This window comes from Rutidosis leptorrhynchoides, chromosome 4 (genome assembly GCF_046630445.1).
Source record: "Rutidosis leptorrhynchoides isolate AG116_Rl617_1_P2 chromosome 4, CSIRO_AGI_Rlap_v1, whole genome shotgun sequence".
NCBI lineage: Eukaryota > Viridiplantae > Streptophyta > Magnoliopsida > Asterales > Asteraceae > Rutidosis > Rutidosis leptorrhynchoides.
Window position 1 is genome coordinate 612,996,575 of NC_092336.1, and position 19,342 is coordinate 613,015,916.

The 19,342-nt window shown below is 32.6% G+C and overlaps 1 protein-coding gene across 1 annotated transcript; it reads right to left on the reverse strand.

Annotated features, from left to right (window-relative positions):
* Positions 1-10,173: 10,173 nt before the first annotated feature.
* Positions 10,174-15,619, reverse strand: LOC139904062 (serine/threonine-protein kinase STY13-like). The gene is made up of 3 exons (XM_071885997.1): positions 15,364-15,619; positions 11,865-12,799; positions 10,174-10,765 (listed from the first exon to the last, which is right to left on the reverse strand). The coding sequence occupies exons 2-3, from the start codon at positions 12,761-12,763 to the stop codon at positions 10,426-10,428; spliced, it is 1,239 nt and encodes a 412-aa protein (XP_071742098.1). The 5' UTR covers positions 12,764-12,799; positions 15,364-15,619; the 3' UTR covers positions 10,174-10,425.
* Between the last annotated feature and the right edge of the window lie 3,723 nt (positions 15,620-19,342).

Below are 19,342 nucleotides of genomic sequence, written 5' to 3' on the forward strand. Positions count from 1 at the left end.
CACCTGGTAACCGACATTCACAATATGCATATAAGAATATCCCCATCATTCCGGGATCCTCCTTCGGACATGATATAAATTTCGAAGTACTAAAGCATCCGGTACTTTGGATGGGGCTTGTTGGGCCCGATAGATCTATCTTTAGAGTTCGCGTCAATTAGGGTGTCTGTTCCCTAATTCTTAGATTACCAGACTTAATAAAAAGGGCATATTCGATTTCGATAATTCAACCATATAATGTAGTTTCAATTACTTGTGTCCATTTCGTAAAACAGTTATAAAAACAGCGCATGTATTCTCAGTCCCAAAAATGTAAAGAGTAAAAGGGATCAAATGAAACTCACGCATATAAATATTGTAAAACAGTTAATAAAGCATTTGCATGTATTCTCAGCCCAAAAACGTAAAGAGTAAAAAAGGGCAAATGAAACTCACCTAATGTATTTTGTAGTAAAAATACATATAACATCATTGAACAAGTGTAGGGTTGACCTCGGATTCACAAACCTATGTCATTTATATATATATTAATACATATGATGACAATTAACCAGTTTTTATTTATATTATTAATATGCTTCTTAGATTAACAAATTCATTTATATATATATTTTAAATACTTAAAATTTATATATATATATAACCGATTTAAAGTATACGATATATCATTTATTATAAATATCCTATATTAATGATTAGAAGCATCATATTATATATTTTAACACTGTATATTAATATATTTGTAATATTTATTTGTAATGTCAATAGTAATAATAGTGATAATCATTTTATTGATGATGTTAATAATAATAACTCATCATAACTTAAATATATTTATTTTCAGTAATTGAAATAAGTACTTAATATATAACTTATCAATGTTAATATATTTAGAAGAAAAAAAAAAAATATTTTAGTTTTTGTATTAGTAATTATAAAATAATAATATTAGTATCAAGTTTAGTAATTTCAATAATGATTGTATTGATAATAATGTTAATGATAATAATAATACTAATTATAACGATAATAATATTAATAATAGTAATATCAGTATCAGTAATAATAATTATAATAACATAATAATATTATAACAATAACAATAACAATAATAATAATAATGATAATAATAATAATTTTATTAAATTATACCTTTGTAGTCTTAAAAAGAATTAAACTGCTGGAGACAGGAATCGAACCCACGACCTCTCATTTAAACTCAAACACCCTTAACCACTGATCCGTCCAATGCTTCTCTATTTTAACTTATATCCTAACCTATAAGACTCGTCTAAGCAACCCGTTCATATGCTCAGCCCAATAATACAACTTACGGCCCAACTTCATTAATATAGAACTCGGCCCAATAACATTAAAATAGAATCCGACCCAATAACAGCAGCCTTGTTCAATAGCCTAGTAATATAATCGGATAGTAGAAATTGGGATAAGGTTTACGCTTTGAACATAGGATTTGAATCAGGAAACAGGAGCCGCCATCTATCATCATCATTCCATCATCTTCGTTGTATGTTATCGTCGACACATACATATCATCATCTTTATAATATCAACTATTCATCATCATCACTTCGTTATCATCATTAATCGTCATCATTCTGTTGTCTTCATCATCACAAGTACCATAGCGTGTATCATCTATCTTCATCACATTTCTTAAATCAAAACAGCAACAAGATTTGTTGGAGGTGGTGGTTTGCTACGATTTTAACAGAAAAGAGAAACAAGAAAAAAAATGATAATGGTGACAGTGGTCTTCGATAATGGTGAAGACGACAGAGACTTATAATCACGCCAACAAGCAGAAAAATAATGAAAGTAGCAGCAACTTCCGATAGGTTTCTTGATGGCTTTAATGAAGGTGATGGTTTTTGACTGTAAACACAACAACAAAGGTGGCGGTTTGTTGGTGTAAGGTGTTGGTTGTAGATAGCAACGAAACAGTGGGATAACTTTAGTAATTCGAGTAGTTTTTGTTGAGTAGGGAAGGATGATGATGTTGTTTGTTTGAATTGACATAAACAGAGATAAACAAATGGGTTTCAAGGTGATAGTGAGGATGGTTTAATGGCGGTTTTGTTCGTGACAGGAAACCAAAACAGATAGTTTACGATGGGGTGGTGATTGGGTGATGTTAGAAGGTTCACGATGGTTTAAGCCGCCTCAACAAAGCAGTAGCAGTTGGCGATCGATGATGGTGATTAATGGCGATAATTGTGGTCAGTGGGTCTTTGGTTAATATCAAAACTGAATAGCAACAAGTAAAAATAATTGTCGTTAATTTGGGGTGGCAATGGAAACAAACACTCAATGGAAAGAGAGGTGAGGAAGTAGAAGAAGAAGACCATGTGAGTTTCATATATTAGCAATGCATCGAATGGGTGTTGTGTTCAAAATAAGGTAGAAAGAAATTTAGTAATATTTAAACAATGGTTTACTCCCACATGTAACAATCATATTACTCAAATTAGTTTCTTGTCTGCCATGATCTCCAAAGAAAGTAACAAAATCGAAAGCAACAAAATATCCCTCATTTACTGAAGGCATCTATGATTAATATTAATATAGATAAATATAAAATAAAAAGTGATCATGGAGAAAATAGTAATAAATATTATGTGATTTATCTGAATTATTGCAAAAAGTGATCGACCCTATTGTTCCATTAGGTACAAAATATATAAAAAAATAAATAAAGAAGATTGTGACTAACAACTGAATTTGTTTGTTTCCTAATCTGTTTTTGACGCAATTGAAGACAGCAGTACAAATTATATACAGTTTGAGTTTGATTTGTAACAACTCTTGACTTTCTAATTTCCCATTTTAGATTATAAATAAATGTTAATAATAATAATATTATTGATTTCCTAATATAAATATCTATATATAACATATATATATATATATATATATATATATATATATATATATATATATATATATATATATATATATATATTAAATTTACCCAATGGTTCGTGAATCGTCGGGAATAGTCAAAGGTTAAATATATACATGAACACAGTTCAAAAATTTTGAGATTTAATTAAATAGACTTTGCCTATCATGTCAGAATTATATAAAGATTTAAGTTTAAATTTGTTCAGAAATTCCCGGGTCATCACATGAACAATGCCAACAAGCTACAACCAGAAGATTAGCTACATCACGTCAATACAACATTATACTTATATATTTATAACAACGCGTAAAACACCCAAGGTTAACCATAACGCTATGGTGCTACCGGCTCGTGGTTCACACCATACGCATTTGAGTCATACTCTTTTATAGTGCTACTGGCTCGTGGTTCACACTCGATGCTACCGGCACGTGGTTCACATCAATTATTTTATAGTACTACCGGCACGTGGTTCACACTCGATGCTACCGGCACGTGGTTCACATCAATTATTTTATAGTGCTACCGGCTCGTGGTTCACACTTGATGCTACCGGCACGTGGTTCACATCCTATCACACACACACATTATGGCACTACCGGCTCGATAGTTCATACCATAACATTCACAAATAAATACGCCATATACACATACGTATAATTATTCCACTTACAATATTAACCCTTCGCCATTGGGGTTATATAATCCACATCACACGCACATGTGATAACGTACACACAAGGTGTACACCTCGTCAAAGGTGGTTAACCAAAATGCACAACCGTGCCAATTGGACCTATACACAAGTCCATCAATCCACCTATATGTGAAGTGAGCTCTATAACCGAGAACCACTTCATCCGACCCGCACCCGTCCTACACATACATATGCACATAGGATATTAACACTCACCTTGTCGCCTTGAAGAATGCCACCGAATAATCCGCAATCGCCGATGGAATGTACCTATTCCATTTATCACATAACAAGTAACACAATTAGGGTGGATATACAAATCAACCCAAATTGACAACTAGTGCAATTTCGACCCAAATGCACTTCCAAGCACCAAACCACGCCCAAACTAATCAATAATCACTAACACAAGTGATAATGGTCCTAATATGCCAATTAAATCCGAACACAAGTGTTAAACACTTATCATTCTCAAAATCGCCCATAAACCCTAATTTTGACCCATAAGGTCAAAATCTCATCATTTACAAGTTTTGACACCAAAACGTATTTAACTCGGTTTTTATACTTCAACTTAATCCATTTTAAGTTTACAAACCTCATCGAATCGACATTCGGGTTACAATCCTCAACAAACCCTAATTTCGACTCTAGTCAAAATTAGTCAACCACAAGAACCCTAAAAGTCTCCAAAACATTAATAATCACTAACACTAGTGATTATACACCATTCTCAAGTCTTAAACGTGGTTAAATCATTAACCAACCCAAAACCCGCCTTTAACACTTACAAACCCGAATCTTGGTGTTAATCTCCAATTAACAACTAAGTGGGCTCCATCTACGAATCATACAATCAAAAGCCCCAAATTTGAATGATGAACACGAAAATGAAATTCGGAGTTAGAGCTTACCACTAGTATCACCGTGTAGCTAAGAACGAGGAGAACAAACTTGTCAACTATGCCAAGGATCAATTCCCGCTTCTTCCTTTCCAAAAATCCCTTTGAATTCAATTGGGTGTTTGAGTTTTGAGAGGAAAAATGAAAAGAAAAGGAAAATTAAAAGTGAGAAATGAAATGGGTGGACCAGATTTAAGATCCCCATCTGGCTCAAACTCAAAATGAACAATTTTCCCCTCACTTTACTTAAATATTGCGAAAACAGGGACCAGTCCGCTCACATTGCCGCGCCGCGGCCTTAAACCTCGCGCCGCGAGAATTGCCCTGAACTGGTGCTTTTGTTTACATGCTTTCTGACCCAGATTTACACGAAACACCGCGCCGCGGCCTCACTTGTCGCGCCGCGACACCCTGCACGATCTGATTCATTTTTCTCGCGTACACCTTTAACATACGAATAAGCCTCGAACCTTTTATATGCCTATCTTACATACCCAATTCACCTATAAATCATATACGGGGAAAAACGGGGTGTTACATAGGAATTTGAATGATACAAATACTTTTCTGAGTTCTATGATGTTCTAGCACAGTTTTGAAGTCAAAGTATAGCTTCGAAAGATGTAGAAATCTAAGAATGATGTCTTTTGTTAAATCTTGACTTGGATTTTGAATTGTCAAAATGAAAATATGTAATTAAATTTGGATGAGGATGGTTGCTTTGATTTTTATAAAAGAATATATATTGTTGTGAAAGTAGTGAGTACAGTTGATGATTTGTTGAATCAGAATCGAAGAATGTAACATATTAATTGTGAATTTATATATCTCCCGGGTATTACCTACCCGTTAAAATATTCTCACCATTAACAGTTTGAACAAAAGAATTTTCTTAATTACAATCTTTATGAAAATATACCTACATATATATTTTTCTTAGATGTAATCATGGATTTAATGAGTTAACATAATATTAATCTCATCTGGTTTTCGACTAGGACTAGAATATATAATCTCTAAAACTTTTAGAAACTACATATTCTCTGCAAAATATTTCTTCGATGAAGTTATGAATCAATAATTCATCGTTTGTTGTTGTTGGTATTCCTTGGTATCTGTGATGCGTATGACGGTGATGTTCGAGGTACAGATTGTGATGTTGAGGTGTGGGATGCGGATGTTGTTGTTGGTGGTGGTGATGGTACTGTTGGTGTTGCTGATGGTGGTATTGTTGCTGTCGGTGCTGCTGCTGGTGCTTGTAACCATTGCACCACATTCTCCAAAGCCACTACCCGAGCGCGAAGCTCGTTGACTTCTTCTATTACACCGGGGTGATTGTCGGTTCGGACGAGTGGACGAATAAGATCTAGAATTTGAGATAATATATAATTGTGATGAGACACTCTGGAAATGAGAGAGAAAATGGTGTCTCGAATAGGTTCGCCGGTAAGTGCTTCAGGTTCTTCGCCAAGAGGGCAATGTGGTGGATGGAAGGGATCACCTTCTTCTTGTCTCCAATGACTAAGCAGGCTACGAACCCATCCCCAATTCATCCAGAATAGGTGATGGCTGATTGGTTGATCCATTACGGTTACACTGTCTTCAGAATTCAGGTGAATATCCATATCGGAATAGCTGTCGGAGTTTAAGGAATTTGAACTAGATACGGGATCCATCTTGTATAATTAGGGAGATGATTTTTTGATATGAATTAGATTATAGAATTTAGTTTGGTATTCTTCAATACATAATTTACATATGTATATATAATACCAAATTCCATAAATCACGGAGAAATTTTCGGAAGGTGTCAGGAAAAGTTTACAGTAACAGATACGCTAAGATATGAATTTTTGTCTATACACTATTTATGCAATAAATGCAGGAAAACGTGCCTAGACTTAAGAATGATAAGCATATAATTTTCGACAAGAAATGATAAGCAAAACTTTTAACATGCAGACACGGTCGAAGTCCAGACTTACTAATGCATCTTAACAACTATCAGTTAGACACAGTCATGCAAGACCTGGTTCGCTAGGACCAACGCTCTGATACCAACTGTGACGATCGCTCCAAATCCACTTTGGACGAATACATTATTCATTGATTTCATAGTGAGGTTTTGACCTATATATGATACGTTTTGTAAACATTGCATTTTTTTAAAAAGGCACACCATAAATGAATATATAAATCCAAGATTTTCGACGTCTGATGATTTCTACGTATAGACAATTACCGTATATAATAGTTTACAATACTACATCCGTTGACAATGCAGTCAAAATAAGATACACGGTGATGATTTTGTGAATGCTAAGTTTTCTTGAATAAAGCATGTATGACTCCATGCACATAGCTTGTATAACGTATAAGCGAACAGCGGAAGACTTCTAGAAACCTGAGAATAAACATGCTTAAAAGTGTCAACACAAAGGTTGGTGAGTTCATAGTTTTAATGTTGCACATAAATCGTATGTAAAGGTGGATCACAAGATTTCAGTTGTTTCTTCCAGAAACGTTTATCAAATGATTCTATGTAACAGAGCACCCTGGTAACTAAACTTAACGTATATATAATTTGTACCCTTTGTATAATCATCTTAATAATACACGCAAACCAACGTGTACGCTTCTCAAATAGCATACGTCCGTTAAAAGGCTAGTGCTCTAGCTCGGACGGGGATATCAAGCCCTATGGATCCATATACTACTACTCGCGCCCACCAGTTCTTATAACCGGCAGTTACTAGTTACCAAAGCTAAGGGATTTTCGGTTCAAACTCGGTGTAGAATTTAATATGTACTTGTATCCATTGCGTTTAAAATAAAGTACATCTATTCTCAGCCCAAAAATATAGATTGCAAAAGCAATTAAAAAGGGAGCAAATGAAACTCACCTTAGCAGCACATAAGGTCATTTACCAAAAAGTGACCGAAACTCGGAATGCAAAATTAACCGTAGATCTCAACCTATAGAACATATGTTGATCAATACATGTCTAATAAGCTAGGTTGGGTCATAGTGTATCACAATCCTAATGCTCGAGATTGACATACAAAAGTTATCAAAAGTCATTTCAAAAAGTCAACCTGACCCAATATGATCTTTTAAAATCTATACTATAGTTTGAATGATCATGGTAATCGAAAATAGTTTAACATTTCACATGGTTTTCCAATTCTTGAATAATTAGACTATAGTTGTATAAAGCTTTAAAATATGATAAAACAGTCAATTTTGACAATTGTTCAACAAATCAAGACGTGCCTTATATAGAAATTCATTTACTCGATTAGTAATATTTGAAAATCCAAATTATCAATCTTATAAACAAATTGTTTAAATATCAATTGCAGATTCAAAAGCAATTTCAATTAATGTTAATCATAATTCAGTTGTCCATATCTTTTAATTCGTTCATCGAAATTACGCGATCTCTAAATGAAAAGTTATTGATTTTTCGCCAGCTTTCCAAAAACATGCATATCATATACCTTATATCAGTAATATATGTATTAAATTCGTGATCTATTATAAACTATTTAACGACAAAATTAATCGTACTAGCATGCATAATCCTATATACTCGAGCACTAGTCAGGGATACACTATTATTATATAATAGATAAGATATAAATGTTTACGTATCAGTATTGTGATTCAATATTGTAGGAAAGTACGTAGACGCAACGGAGATGATAAATACTAGTTTGACTCACGAGCAAAACCCTTGAACAATACCCAAAACCTCCTTAGTAATAACCCATAGTTTCCTTAGCTCTATCCCTCTTGAAAACCCATTTTGAAAGTGACACGCTCATGACCTCGTCGTAGTATTTTAAGTGATATAATTAGTAATAATAATAATAATAATACTACTAATAATAAAATAAATAATAATAATAATCTTAATAATAATAATAATAATAATAATAATAATAATAATAATAATAATAATAATAATAATAATAATAATAATAATAATAATAATAATATTATTATTATTATTATTATTAATATTAATATAAATAATAAATAATAATAATATTACAGAGGGAGTAGTATATGTGTAAACAAAACTCGAGCAGAAACTGGCCTTTTATAGGCAACTTTTTGGAATCTGATGCCCATGCGATCGCATGGGTTTTTAGTGTATTTTCCATGCGATCGCATGGCCACCTGATCCAGCTCAAAATGTTTTTGTTTTCTTGTTTGTCGACATATTATTATATAATATATATAATATATATAATTTAAATAATTAATTATATATTATATTAAATTCATGTGCATAGTTGACTTGTAATTTTCGTTCCGATGACTCGTACGTTGTCACTCGACTTATGTCCCGGTTCCGGTTTCTTGAACGCATTTTCGTACGCTTAGAAAACTCGCAATTTACGTTTTGTGACTCGTACCTTTGTCAAAATATAGTCTTAAATTATCAATAAACTATATCATTCAAAGTGTATCTTAAACTTTCGAGTGTTTTGGTCATTTACTTCTATAAATCATTGTCTCGCTATTTGTTAATATATATATATATATATATATATATATATATATATATATATATATATATATATATATATATAATAACAAATCGTTTTATGACCAAGTTAATATATATTTTCAACATTCATAAACACGTTTTAAATATACGTCGCAAGTTATTTATATAATTAATATTCCAATTTATCATATATATTCAAATAAATATTTAAACCAATAAGTTTAATGTACGGTATCAAACAATTAATACATTGTTACGTTTTCAAGTTATAGTATATATATATATATATATATATATATATATATATATATATATATATATATATATATATATATATATATATATATATATATAATTGTTTGCGAATCGTCAAGAACAACTGAAAGGTATTTGAATATATGAAAGTAGTTAAAAAATTTTGAGATTCAGTTTTACAGACTTTGCTTATCGTGTCGGAAATGTTAATCATACAAAGATTAAGTTTAAATTTGGTCAGAAATTTTCGGGTCATCACAGATAGCGTGAACCGTGTGTAACGGTTCCCAACCACTTGAAGAATTTGGTCTTGTAAGTTGTAACTGAATTTTACATGACGTCAGCATCCGTGAATCCATGTAGCTTTTACCGCCTGCAGTCTTCTAAGTGATTTGATAGAGTATTCGGTATGAGTATCATGAGTCTACATCCTCTTTATAATATAAGTTATCTAACGTCAGTCTTCTTTGTTAGTAGTATAGATGGTTACAAAACGTAAATTCTATATACATGTATTTTATTCACAAAGCTATAGCATAATACTCCGTATTATTTAACAACACACTCATTTAACTTGCAGTAGCATATACACGTCGCGCGGCCAAAAAAATTTATTCAAGGTGATTGTCTTTATAAAAGGCCGGTAATTGTACAACTCTAGTAATTAATTTACGAATGCATATTATATTTATAAAATCAATGTTTAAGTTACTAAAATGAGTCACTTTAGTAACTAAATGTTGTAACAGGGCCGTTAAATTTCTTAGGAACAATCTCTCTTGTTACAAACATGCAAATTTCTTAACAGAAGGAATCTAAACAGGGTAATTTTGACACAAAAAGATCATATATGTAATTATGTATATAGATAAATACAACACAAATCTCCTCCATTACTACTAATTCAGTAACACAATCCATAAATATTCAACAACAAAAAAACCAAAAAGAAATACATAAAACAAGTAAGTTCATATCATAATTCTCTTCCGTTGTTCACCCTATATCTGAAGAAAGAAATTACCCTGATAATAGATACACATAGATGACATGATATCATCCTTTTCACCTGTTGATATTCTTTACCTTTTCTTTTTCTTATATTCATTCATCTTTCACGCCTCATCAATCGGTAGTCATCGGTTGGCTCATGCAGCACCTGAACCGAGCCTTTCGAACCGTTGTCATAATCTCGTTTTCAGCATGTTCCAGCATTCTCACAACTTCTGAGAATGGTGGCCTCACATCTGAATTTCCGTCCCAGCAACGAACCATAATTTCACCAAGTACCGGAAGGCAGTCATGTGGGATGGTGGGTCGGACCCCTTTATTGACCACAGCAAATGCCGCCTGCACAGCTGTCATGTTTTGGAACGGAAGCATCCCGGTTATCAGCTCCCATAGCACTATCCCGAAGCTGTACACGTCTACTTTCTGAGTGTATGGCCTATGCTGAATCATCTCCCTGTAATAATAACAATTTCACAGTTAATTTAATTTATAAAATGCACTGTGTGTTTACTGTTAAGAGACACCTAAAATGTGCATATACTTCCATGTATATGCATACATTTTCTTCAATAGTGTATAGTGTATAACACATACATTGGTTTGGCTACTACTATATACACATGCAGATATACAAATAATATGACAATGCTGATTTTAGGTATCATTATGGGTGCAAAAGAATGAAACTATCCCACGTGTGCATTGCTGCTGACCTACTGGTCCTTTTGTCATGATGATCTAAATTCCATTAATATTATCAATATGGCTATGGAAGAATTCAGTCAAGTTTCAGGGCTTTCCCCAAATGTGAACAAAAGTACTATATTTTTTGGCAGTGTCCCTGCTGCAACTCAACTTAGTATTCTGCAAACTCTTCCTTTTACAGCTGGTAAGCTTCCAATTAAGTATCTTGGTGTTCCTTTGCCGACTAAAAGGTTAAAAAATAGACTGAAACAACATGTCTACTACAAGATAGGTAATGGGCAGAAAATGTCCCTTTAGTTTGATAAATGAACTGATATTGGGCCTATTGCTGAATTTGCCGATATTGCAGAAAATTTCCTGTTGGTGTGTGAAGGTGGTGGGTGATGGGTGGTGGTGGGTGATGGTGGCGATGGGTGGTGGTGGTGCTCGGTGGTTGAGAAGTAATTGAGTTTGTTACAAAACAATGGTTGAGATTCAAATGAACAAATCAATGGTTGATATGAGGAATGACATCACTAAATCAATAGTTGAAATGTGTAGTTGAGAGCTATTTAAATGGTCAAGATTCAATGTTATAAAAAATGATGACATATTTATCACTTTCTTTATAGATAAGCCAAAAGCTAGAAGCTAGATAGACTAGATAGATAAGAATATGAAATTCATTCCTATTTTACCACCAACGTGCCTTTATCACCAAAAAAAGGAAAGTCTTCGTTCTTTGGTCATTGAATCCATGTTACAAGTATGAGAAATCTATTAATCATGAAAAGAGTCTCTTCACATGTGTACGAAGAGACATATTCAATGACAAACAAATTACGTATAGAAAAGTTATATGAACTTACGGAGCCATCCAACGGTAAGTTCCCGTTTCTGGTGTCATTCCTTCAGTCTGCACCTCAATTCGAGCAACTCCAAAATCAGCAATCTTGATTGACCTATCAGCAGAAATTAATAGATTATCTGATTTCAAATCTCTATGAATCAATCCAAGCGCATGTACGTATTCCATTCCCCTTGCGACATCCAAAGCTTGCTTTACTGCTAATTTCAAAGGCACAGATCTGTTCTGCCTCTTAGTCAAAAACTGTCGAACCGAACCACCTTTTGCATATTCGGTAATAATACACCAAACCATTGGTTTCCGGCACGCACCAATGAACCTAACTATGTTTGGGTGTTTTAATCTTGCAAGCATCATGACTTCCTGCTGGAACTGTTGCTCCATAAGCTGTGCCCTGTCTATGTCATTTTCGGGTTTTTCAAGAAGCTTGATAGCAACATCCACCCCATTGTAAGTTCCTTTATACAGTTTCCCAAAAGCACCTTGTGCAAAAGCAGGCCCCATGCTGAGTTTCCTTAAATCGATTGTCCATTCATCGAAATTCTCGAGCCCTTCAGTAGGAAACTGAGGGTTCAATAAAGCTCGAGCTAAAGCGTCATCACTTAATCCCTGAGAAACTCTTCCTCTATTCACACTCTGAGCATCATTATAATTCTTGTTAGGTTTAAGACCTTGGTGGTTTAAAATGCGAGTATGAGATTCATTAGATCCAACACTACTATTATCAAGAGACATTGCAACTGAGCCTCCACCATTGCTCATTTGTAAACTGTTGAAACTGTCGATGGACATGTTTGACCCTTCACCAAGCTTATGATAGAACCCTTGTGATAGATCAACAAAATTATTATGGACATTATTTAGGCCCATCACGCCTGTAAACTTTGGAGCCTCCAACATTTTTCCAGCTTTCCTTACCCCTTTAACCAAAAAGCCCTACAATGAAACAGAGCAGATATCAAATTTTAGAAGGTTGGCTTTTTTAATACATACAATAGCCAAAGATCTAACTTATGTAGAAACACAAGTGTTAGACATCTATTTTGTTCATTAACATATGCAACATTGTTTCCTTTACACTTTGGAACTTGTATATCAAAGGTGATTCCAACTGAAAGATCATGATCAAGAATCAATCAATCAATTCAGAAACCAGTAAATGAAATAAATTCAATTTTCCAGTAACAATATATATTATCATCTTCAGCCAGAGCTCATCATCCTTCCCACCCATAGCTAGCAAATACACATTAGTTGATTTCTAAACAGGTTTGGAAAGCATTCAATCCTCAAATGATGAAACATATACAATACAGAAAACACGAAAAGAAAAAAAGAATTTTTTACAGCTCATAACATGTTTCAACCAACCATTTTACAGTTAATTGCTTCAAACTCAACAATAAACAATATCCACAATGAAGAGACAATTATGAATCTTCTATATAGTCTAATAAACCTCTAAAATGATGACATCATCATTAAGCTAAATTACCCTTTACTTTTCATAATGATGATGTCATTATTATATATTAATTTAATTAAAAAATAATACAAAATCTTTTATAAAAGGAAATATTAATCTCTCATAAATTGTAATTTAATTTTTCTAAAAAAATTTAAAAGGCATTTATTATTATTATTATTAATTATTATTATTAAAAATATAAATATAAATATTCAACTTTGAGCGAACTTTATGTTTTTAAAATCAACGACAAGTTTCTTAGTCGGAATCCGTGGTTCCACGGGACAATAAACTAAATGACTTTAACATTTACATTCACTTAATACCTAAAACACATCATTAAACTATTTCGTTTAAACAGACCCGTGTATTTCACTATAATACATAGCAACAAAAAAAAGTAGGCAAACATATATATCTGCCAAGATGATTTTGGTTCCTTCTTTATTAGGGGATCAAGATGATAATTACAGAGTGTGAATATAGAAAAAGAAGAGAGATTAGCATGAAAGCAGATGTTGGTTTCACAGTATGTTGTCAACAATTTCAATGCAGCAAAAACATGGTGAGAATCTAAAAGAGACAAAGCAATGAGAGAAAGATATGTAATAGAAAATAAGCACTTTTTTTTAAAGAGAAAAACCTTGATATGATAGTTTCATAGGAAGCATTCACAATCGACATACTTTTCTAATAGCTAGAATAACAAGTACAGAATTTCATCATGACTGCAAACCAGATGCTAATCCAACACTTGGTAAATTCAAGCCCAGTTTGGCTCACGGAATCCAATGGGATTCCGGCGGAATTGAAATTGAATTTAGACATGACGCGTGTCTAAATTCAATTCCAATTCCGCCAGAATCCCATTGGATTCCGTGAGCCGAACGGGGCCTCAGTTTCACTAAGAATCTATGATCCTGCAACTTTTGTTAGAAAAAATATGAAGAGAGCGAATGCACTATATATGGCAACTTTGTTTCACATATGTAGAGCATATTTCTCGATTAATGTGTGACACATGACATAGTTCTCTTGTTAAGTAACTACAAAAGAAAACTATTTCGACAAACTTCAAAGTTTTATTTGCATTTTGGGAAGCATAATTAATCGTTAATGCTCAGTAAATTTCAAAATTACTAAAGTCCTATATTCACTGTTTAGTAAAGATGAAAAAAAAAATTTGTTTTTAACCACTTCCTCGCTATGTTTGACTTCCATAAATTCCATCTACTACATAATAAAACCCTGGAATGTGTATTTACTATCCCACGAGCCAAAAGAGGTGCTTTCAACTGAAAGCACCAAGTTGCTTAGCAAGTACTCGTATAATTCTCTTTTACAATATAATATTGTACTCCGTATAAGTTAATAGATATAAAACCATGGTAATCTGATACATATTCATTCTGCCCGCACACCAAAATGATTGAAACTCAAGTACACCGGGATTATAAACATAAAGATTCACATCCAAATAAGAATACTTCTTGATCTTAAACCTCGATCATTACAGATAGCTCAGCATATTAACTTCAGACTCAGGTAGCTACTAGCAAAACTCAGATAACATATACGGAGTAACAGCCACCATAACTTATAAAAACACGCACAAAACACACAAGTGCTCAAGTTTCAGCTCAAATCATTCACAAACAACACACTATATATAGCTTATATATTCAACCAATATACATATCTTACATGTTAGAGTAAAACAACTAGCCCTAACTATCATTTTTATTCAGTACAGTTAACCCTAATTAAATGATCAGCAACCCTCCAAATAGTTAATTTCGTAACTACACCAACAAATACACTAATTAACTTCTTAAAATTAAGAATCCCTAAATTAATTAATATTAATAAAGAATTAAAACCGAAGACTATGAACAGCTCAAAACCTCAATAAATTAGCATTATAAAAATGAAATGAAATAAAACGTTATTCGTCGGCTATAAGCCTACAAATTTACAGTGATCCGTGAATATAAAAGTATATATCAAAGTAAAAAAGGGGAAATTAACTTACAGATTGAGAATAAGGTTAGGGTTTTGGTCGATTGTTTGAACCAATTGGCGATTGCGATGATAATTAGGGAACGTGAAATATACGATCGCGATGAAGATGGTGAAGAAGAGAAGAAAGAATATTTGGTTTGACGACGATGAAAAGACCCGATGAAAGTCTAGAGAGCGAAAGTGAAGCTATTTATTTATTATATTTATATAGGGAGTATATTATAGAGAGAGATAGAGAGAGAGATATATATAGATAGATATAGAGAGTAAAGGAAGAAACGCAAGAACTGGTCTTCGTTCTCTCGTTTATTTTATCTGATGATGATCTGATATATTTATTTATTTATAATTTAATAAAATTATAATACTATAATTATATTATTATATTATTATTATTATTATATTATATTATGAAAAAATTACGCCGGTAGTACCTGTGGTTTGTATAGTTTTTCACCACAACACCTAAAGTTTTTTTTTATCTTGATTGGTACCTGTGGTTTCCTTTAGTATCTCAAATGGTACCTGACCCTAACCATAATGTCAAATTAAACGTTTAACCCCCACATGCTTGTCACATGTGAGGGTAATTATGTCACTCCAGCCATGTAATTTCAGTTGATATTCCTGCCTACAGCTGTTTTAATATATTAATCAAAACTCCACATGTAAAACCAAACCCACGTTTGGTTTATCATCCAAAGTGGCTAAACTTTCACATTTGAGTTATAAATCTGCATTGTCTTTTTTTTTTTTTTTTGGGTGTTTATGAATTATTGTTTGCAGTTGTGGTTTTGAACCTTAATCCAAAGTGGCTAAACAACATAGATTTAAAGTGAAACAAAATTCATTAGAACATTGACTATTACATTACATAAGTGATACATCAACACAATGGTAAACTGTCTAAACAATTGCATTCATCTATCTACATAACCAAAATAACAATCATAACAAACTGAACCAAAATGATAAACATGAACAGCTTCATCATCAAATTTCGACTTTTAAGTCTTTTGACCTCTGCTTCGAGCTTGTTCTTCGACTTCAACAAACCTCGCATTACAATAACTGCTCGATCTCCCATCGTTGGATCATACCATTCAATAAAAGGGCAATTCGACCACTGTGGGAAAAAAAATTAACTTAACTATTACAGATTCTTTAGAAATCGAAGATGAAGATAAAGGTGGAAACAAGGAACGAACGCGATGTATAATTAGGGTTTCAATTTGGGATTTATTATTAGTCGTATAAGGAATAAGGAACTGGATATACTCTTTTTATATATAAAACAAGTTAGCAAACGGACATAATTACCCTCACATGTGACAAGCATGTGAGGGGTTAAACGTTTAATTTAACAGATGGTTAGGGTCGGGTACCATCTGAGATACTAGAGGAAACCACAGGTACCGACCAAGATAAAAAAAAATTTTGGGTGTTGTGGTGAAAAACTATACAAACCACAGGTACTACCGGCGTAATTTTTTCTTATATTATACCTATATACTAAAATGCGTGTCAAATGTCGTCGTTTCATTTCAGTTATTTCGGGTTGTCGTTTTGCGTTTGAATTCACACGACTCCTCAAATTCGGTTCAATTTACATTACGGTCCCTCAACTTTACACTTTTTCAGAGATAGAAAGCGTAAATATATTATTTTATTAAAATAAAGACTTTTTGCTCCGTTGGTCCTTCATTTATACACGAAATTGCAACCCGAGTCCCTCAAGTTTTTTTTTTGGATTTTCGAGTCTTTTAAATTGCAAAATTTAGCAATCCGAGTCCCTCCGTCTACCTGCCGTCTAAATTTGAAGGTATTTCGTATGCCCGAGAGACATATTAAAGTAATGCGGCTAATGTGTTATGATCCAAGTCGGGTCATACCCAATAACAAACTTACCGACACCTTATTAGTATTTGATCTTAACGAGTGAATCATTGATTAAATACGCGGCACTTGAATTTTAAGGAAAAGGTTCCTTAAATAATGTTACTTGATATGTTTATATATAAGTTATGGAATAACTTATATAACAAGGATTTAATTATTTATAGGTTAAATAATTAATTAAGTTATGTTATATTTTATAAAAATTGGTTTTATAAAATATACATAACAAATAATATACAAGTTTATAATATGTGTTTTATAAAATCATGTTTATAAAAACTGATTTTATAAATTCAGTTTTTTTAAATGTATATTATAATATGATCCTTGTAGTGGCATTGGGAGTTAAAGAAGCATGCTAAGATTCTTCATTGAATGGCCCATACTTTTCCTAGTATCTATATGCATGCTACTTGACTAAATGCTAAGATATACATGAAAACATATTGAGTTGTATAACAAAAAAAACTGCTCCAGCAGCTGCTTCTGGCCGTGAGCTGTGAGGTACCAAAAGGGGTTCTCAAGTTCATTTTGAAAGCAAAATTTCAAGTGTCAAAAATCCTAACAAAAGTACTAGGTGTTGGTATCAAGTTTGGGGTATTATCTCTTGAGGTTTCATAGTTTTGAGACTCCATTCACCATCATCTTTTGATAAGCTGCTGTCCAGAATTTTGGGCTCAAAAGAAGTGGGTTACAAGCTTGGTTTAAAGGTGATTAAGTGTCTAAAACATAACTAAGTTCAAGGGTGGTGTTGGTGCATCAAAAGCTTGGAGTTTTAACACACTTGTTCATCATCTTCTTGTATCAAACAACCCTCAACTAGCTTGAGGAGGTATTGAATCTTACTTCCTTGTTAATTATATGTAAGCTTATTTTCATGACTTGATACATACATGGAATTCACTTAAAAAATGGTTTAAGATATAAACTTGTTTTCTTAATCATCATGCTTCCGCTTACTTTAACTTTCATAAAATTGGTTTTGTGATTATGTTATTATTAAGAACATGTCGTTATATTGAATTTCATCAATGGTATCTAGAGCCGAAGTCTATGAAATATGCTTCTTATATATGGTCTTTAAAACCCACCAACTTTGCATTTTATTAACATGCATGAAAGTAGAATGCAAAATTGATGGATTTGAGGTGGGTACATAATTTAGGCCGAATTATGGGGGTTCTAAAATTGGTTTTGGGTTGCCATTTGGTTCATATTTGTTGTATGTAGTAGTTCACAATCAATGCCTTGACCTTATGATTGAATGCATGTGTGTTTGAATGATTTGTATTATTCATTTGGTATGTAATAATTAATTCATTCATTTGGTTGTAATATTCATTCATTTGGTTATGTAATTTATTTTATATTTGGTATGTAAAATAGATTAGATTATATTTTTATTTTTTTTAGAGAAAAATGTATTAGGATATATTTTTTGTAAAAAGATGAAGATGCAAGATGAAGAACACAAGAAGAGGCATTTGGATGCAAGATTAAGTGGGAGATTTGAAATCTCCTACTTTGTGTTATAACCCTTTACCGGTGACATTTATTTTTGGCTAAACAAATGTCTACCAAATTGGCTTGATTGTGAACACATTTGTTTTGCATGCGTGGTTGTTTTATTTCTTGTATGATTGTGGATTGTGTATGTTACTACAACAAGTTATCTCACAAGTTAACAACAAGCAAAACTACAATTTAATTGGTTAAATTATTAACAACATGAAATTTACCAAACCACAATTTAATTGGTTAAATTGAAATGGCAAAAGACGTTAATAAATGGTTATTAAGAATTAGAAACGGATTGCACATATAAAATGGTTTATATCAAAGTAATAAATTGGCATTATTACATGACATGAAAATGGATTTTCATAAGTACCATACACTAAATGCATGTTAGTGTATGGCATAAATGTTTTCTTAAACTAGAATTAACGAAAACTTAAAATCCCTTAATCAACAAGGCAAACAAGTTAAACGCCATCCTTTTATGTGACACTTAAAAATATTAGGGAACTCATAATGGAATAAAGGTCACCTAACCGTTATGAGCAAACTAATATGATTGAGGTAAGTTT

Coding starts and splice junctions, on each gene's coding strand:
- LOC139904062 (XM_071885997.1), bottom strand. CDS start 12,763: ATGTTGGAGGCTCCAAAGTTTACAGGCGTGATGGGCCTAAATAATGTC. Junction 10,766..11,864: donor ACTTACCGTTGGATGGCTCC/GTAAGTTCATAT, acceptor TTATTATTACAG/GGAGATGATTCAGCATAGGC.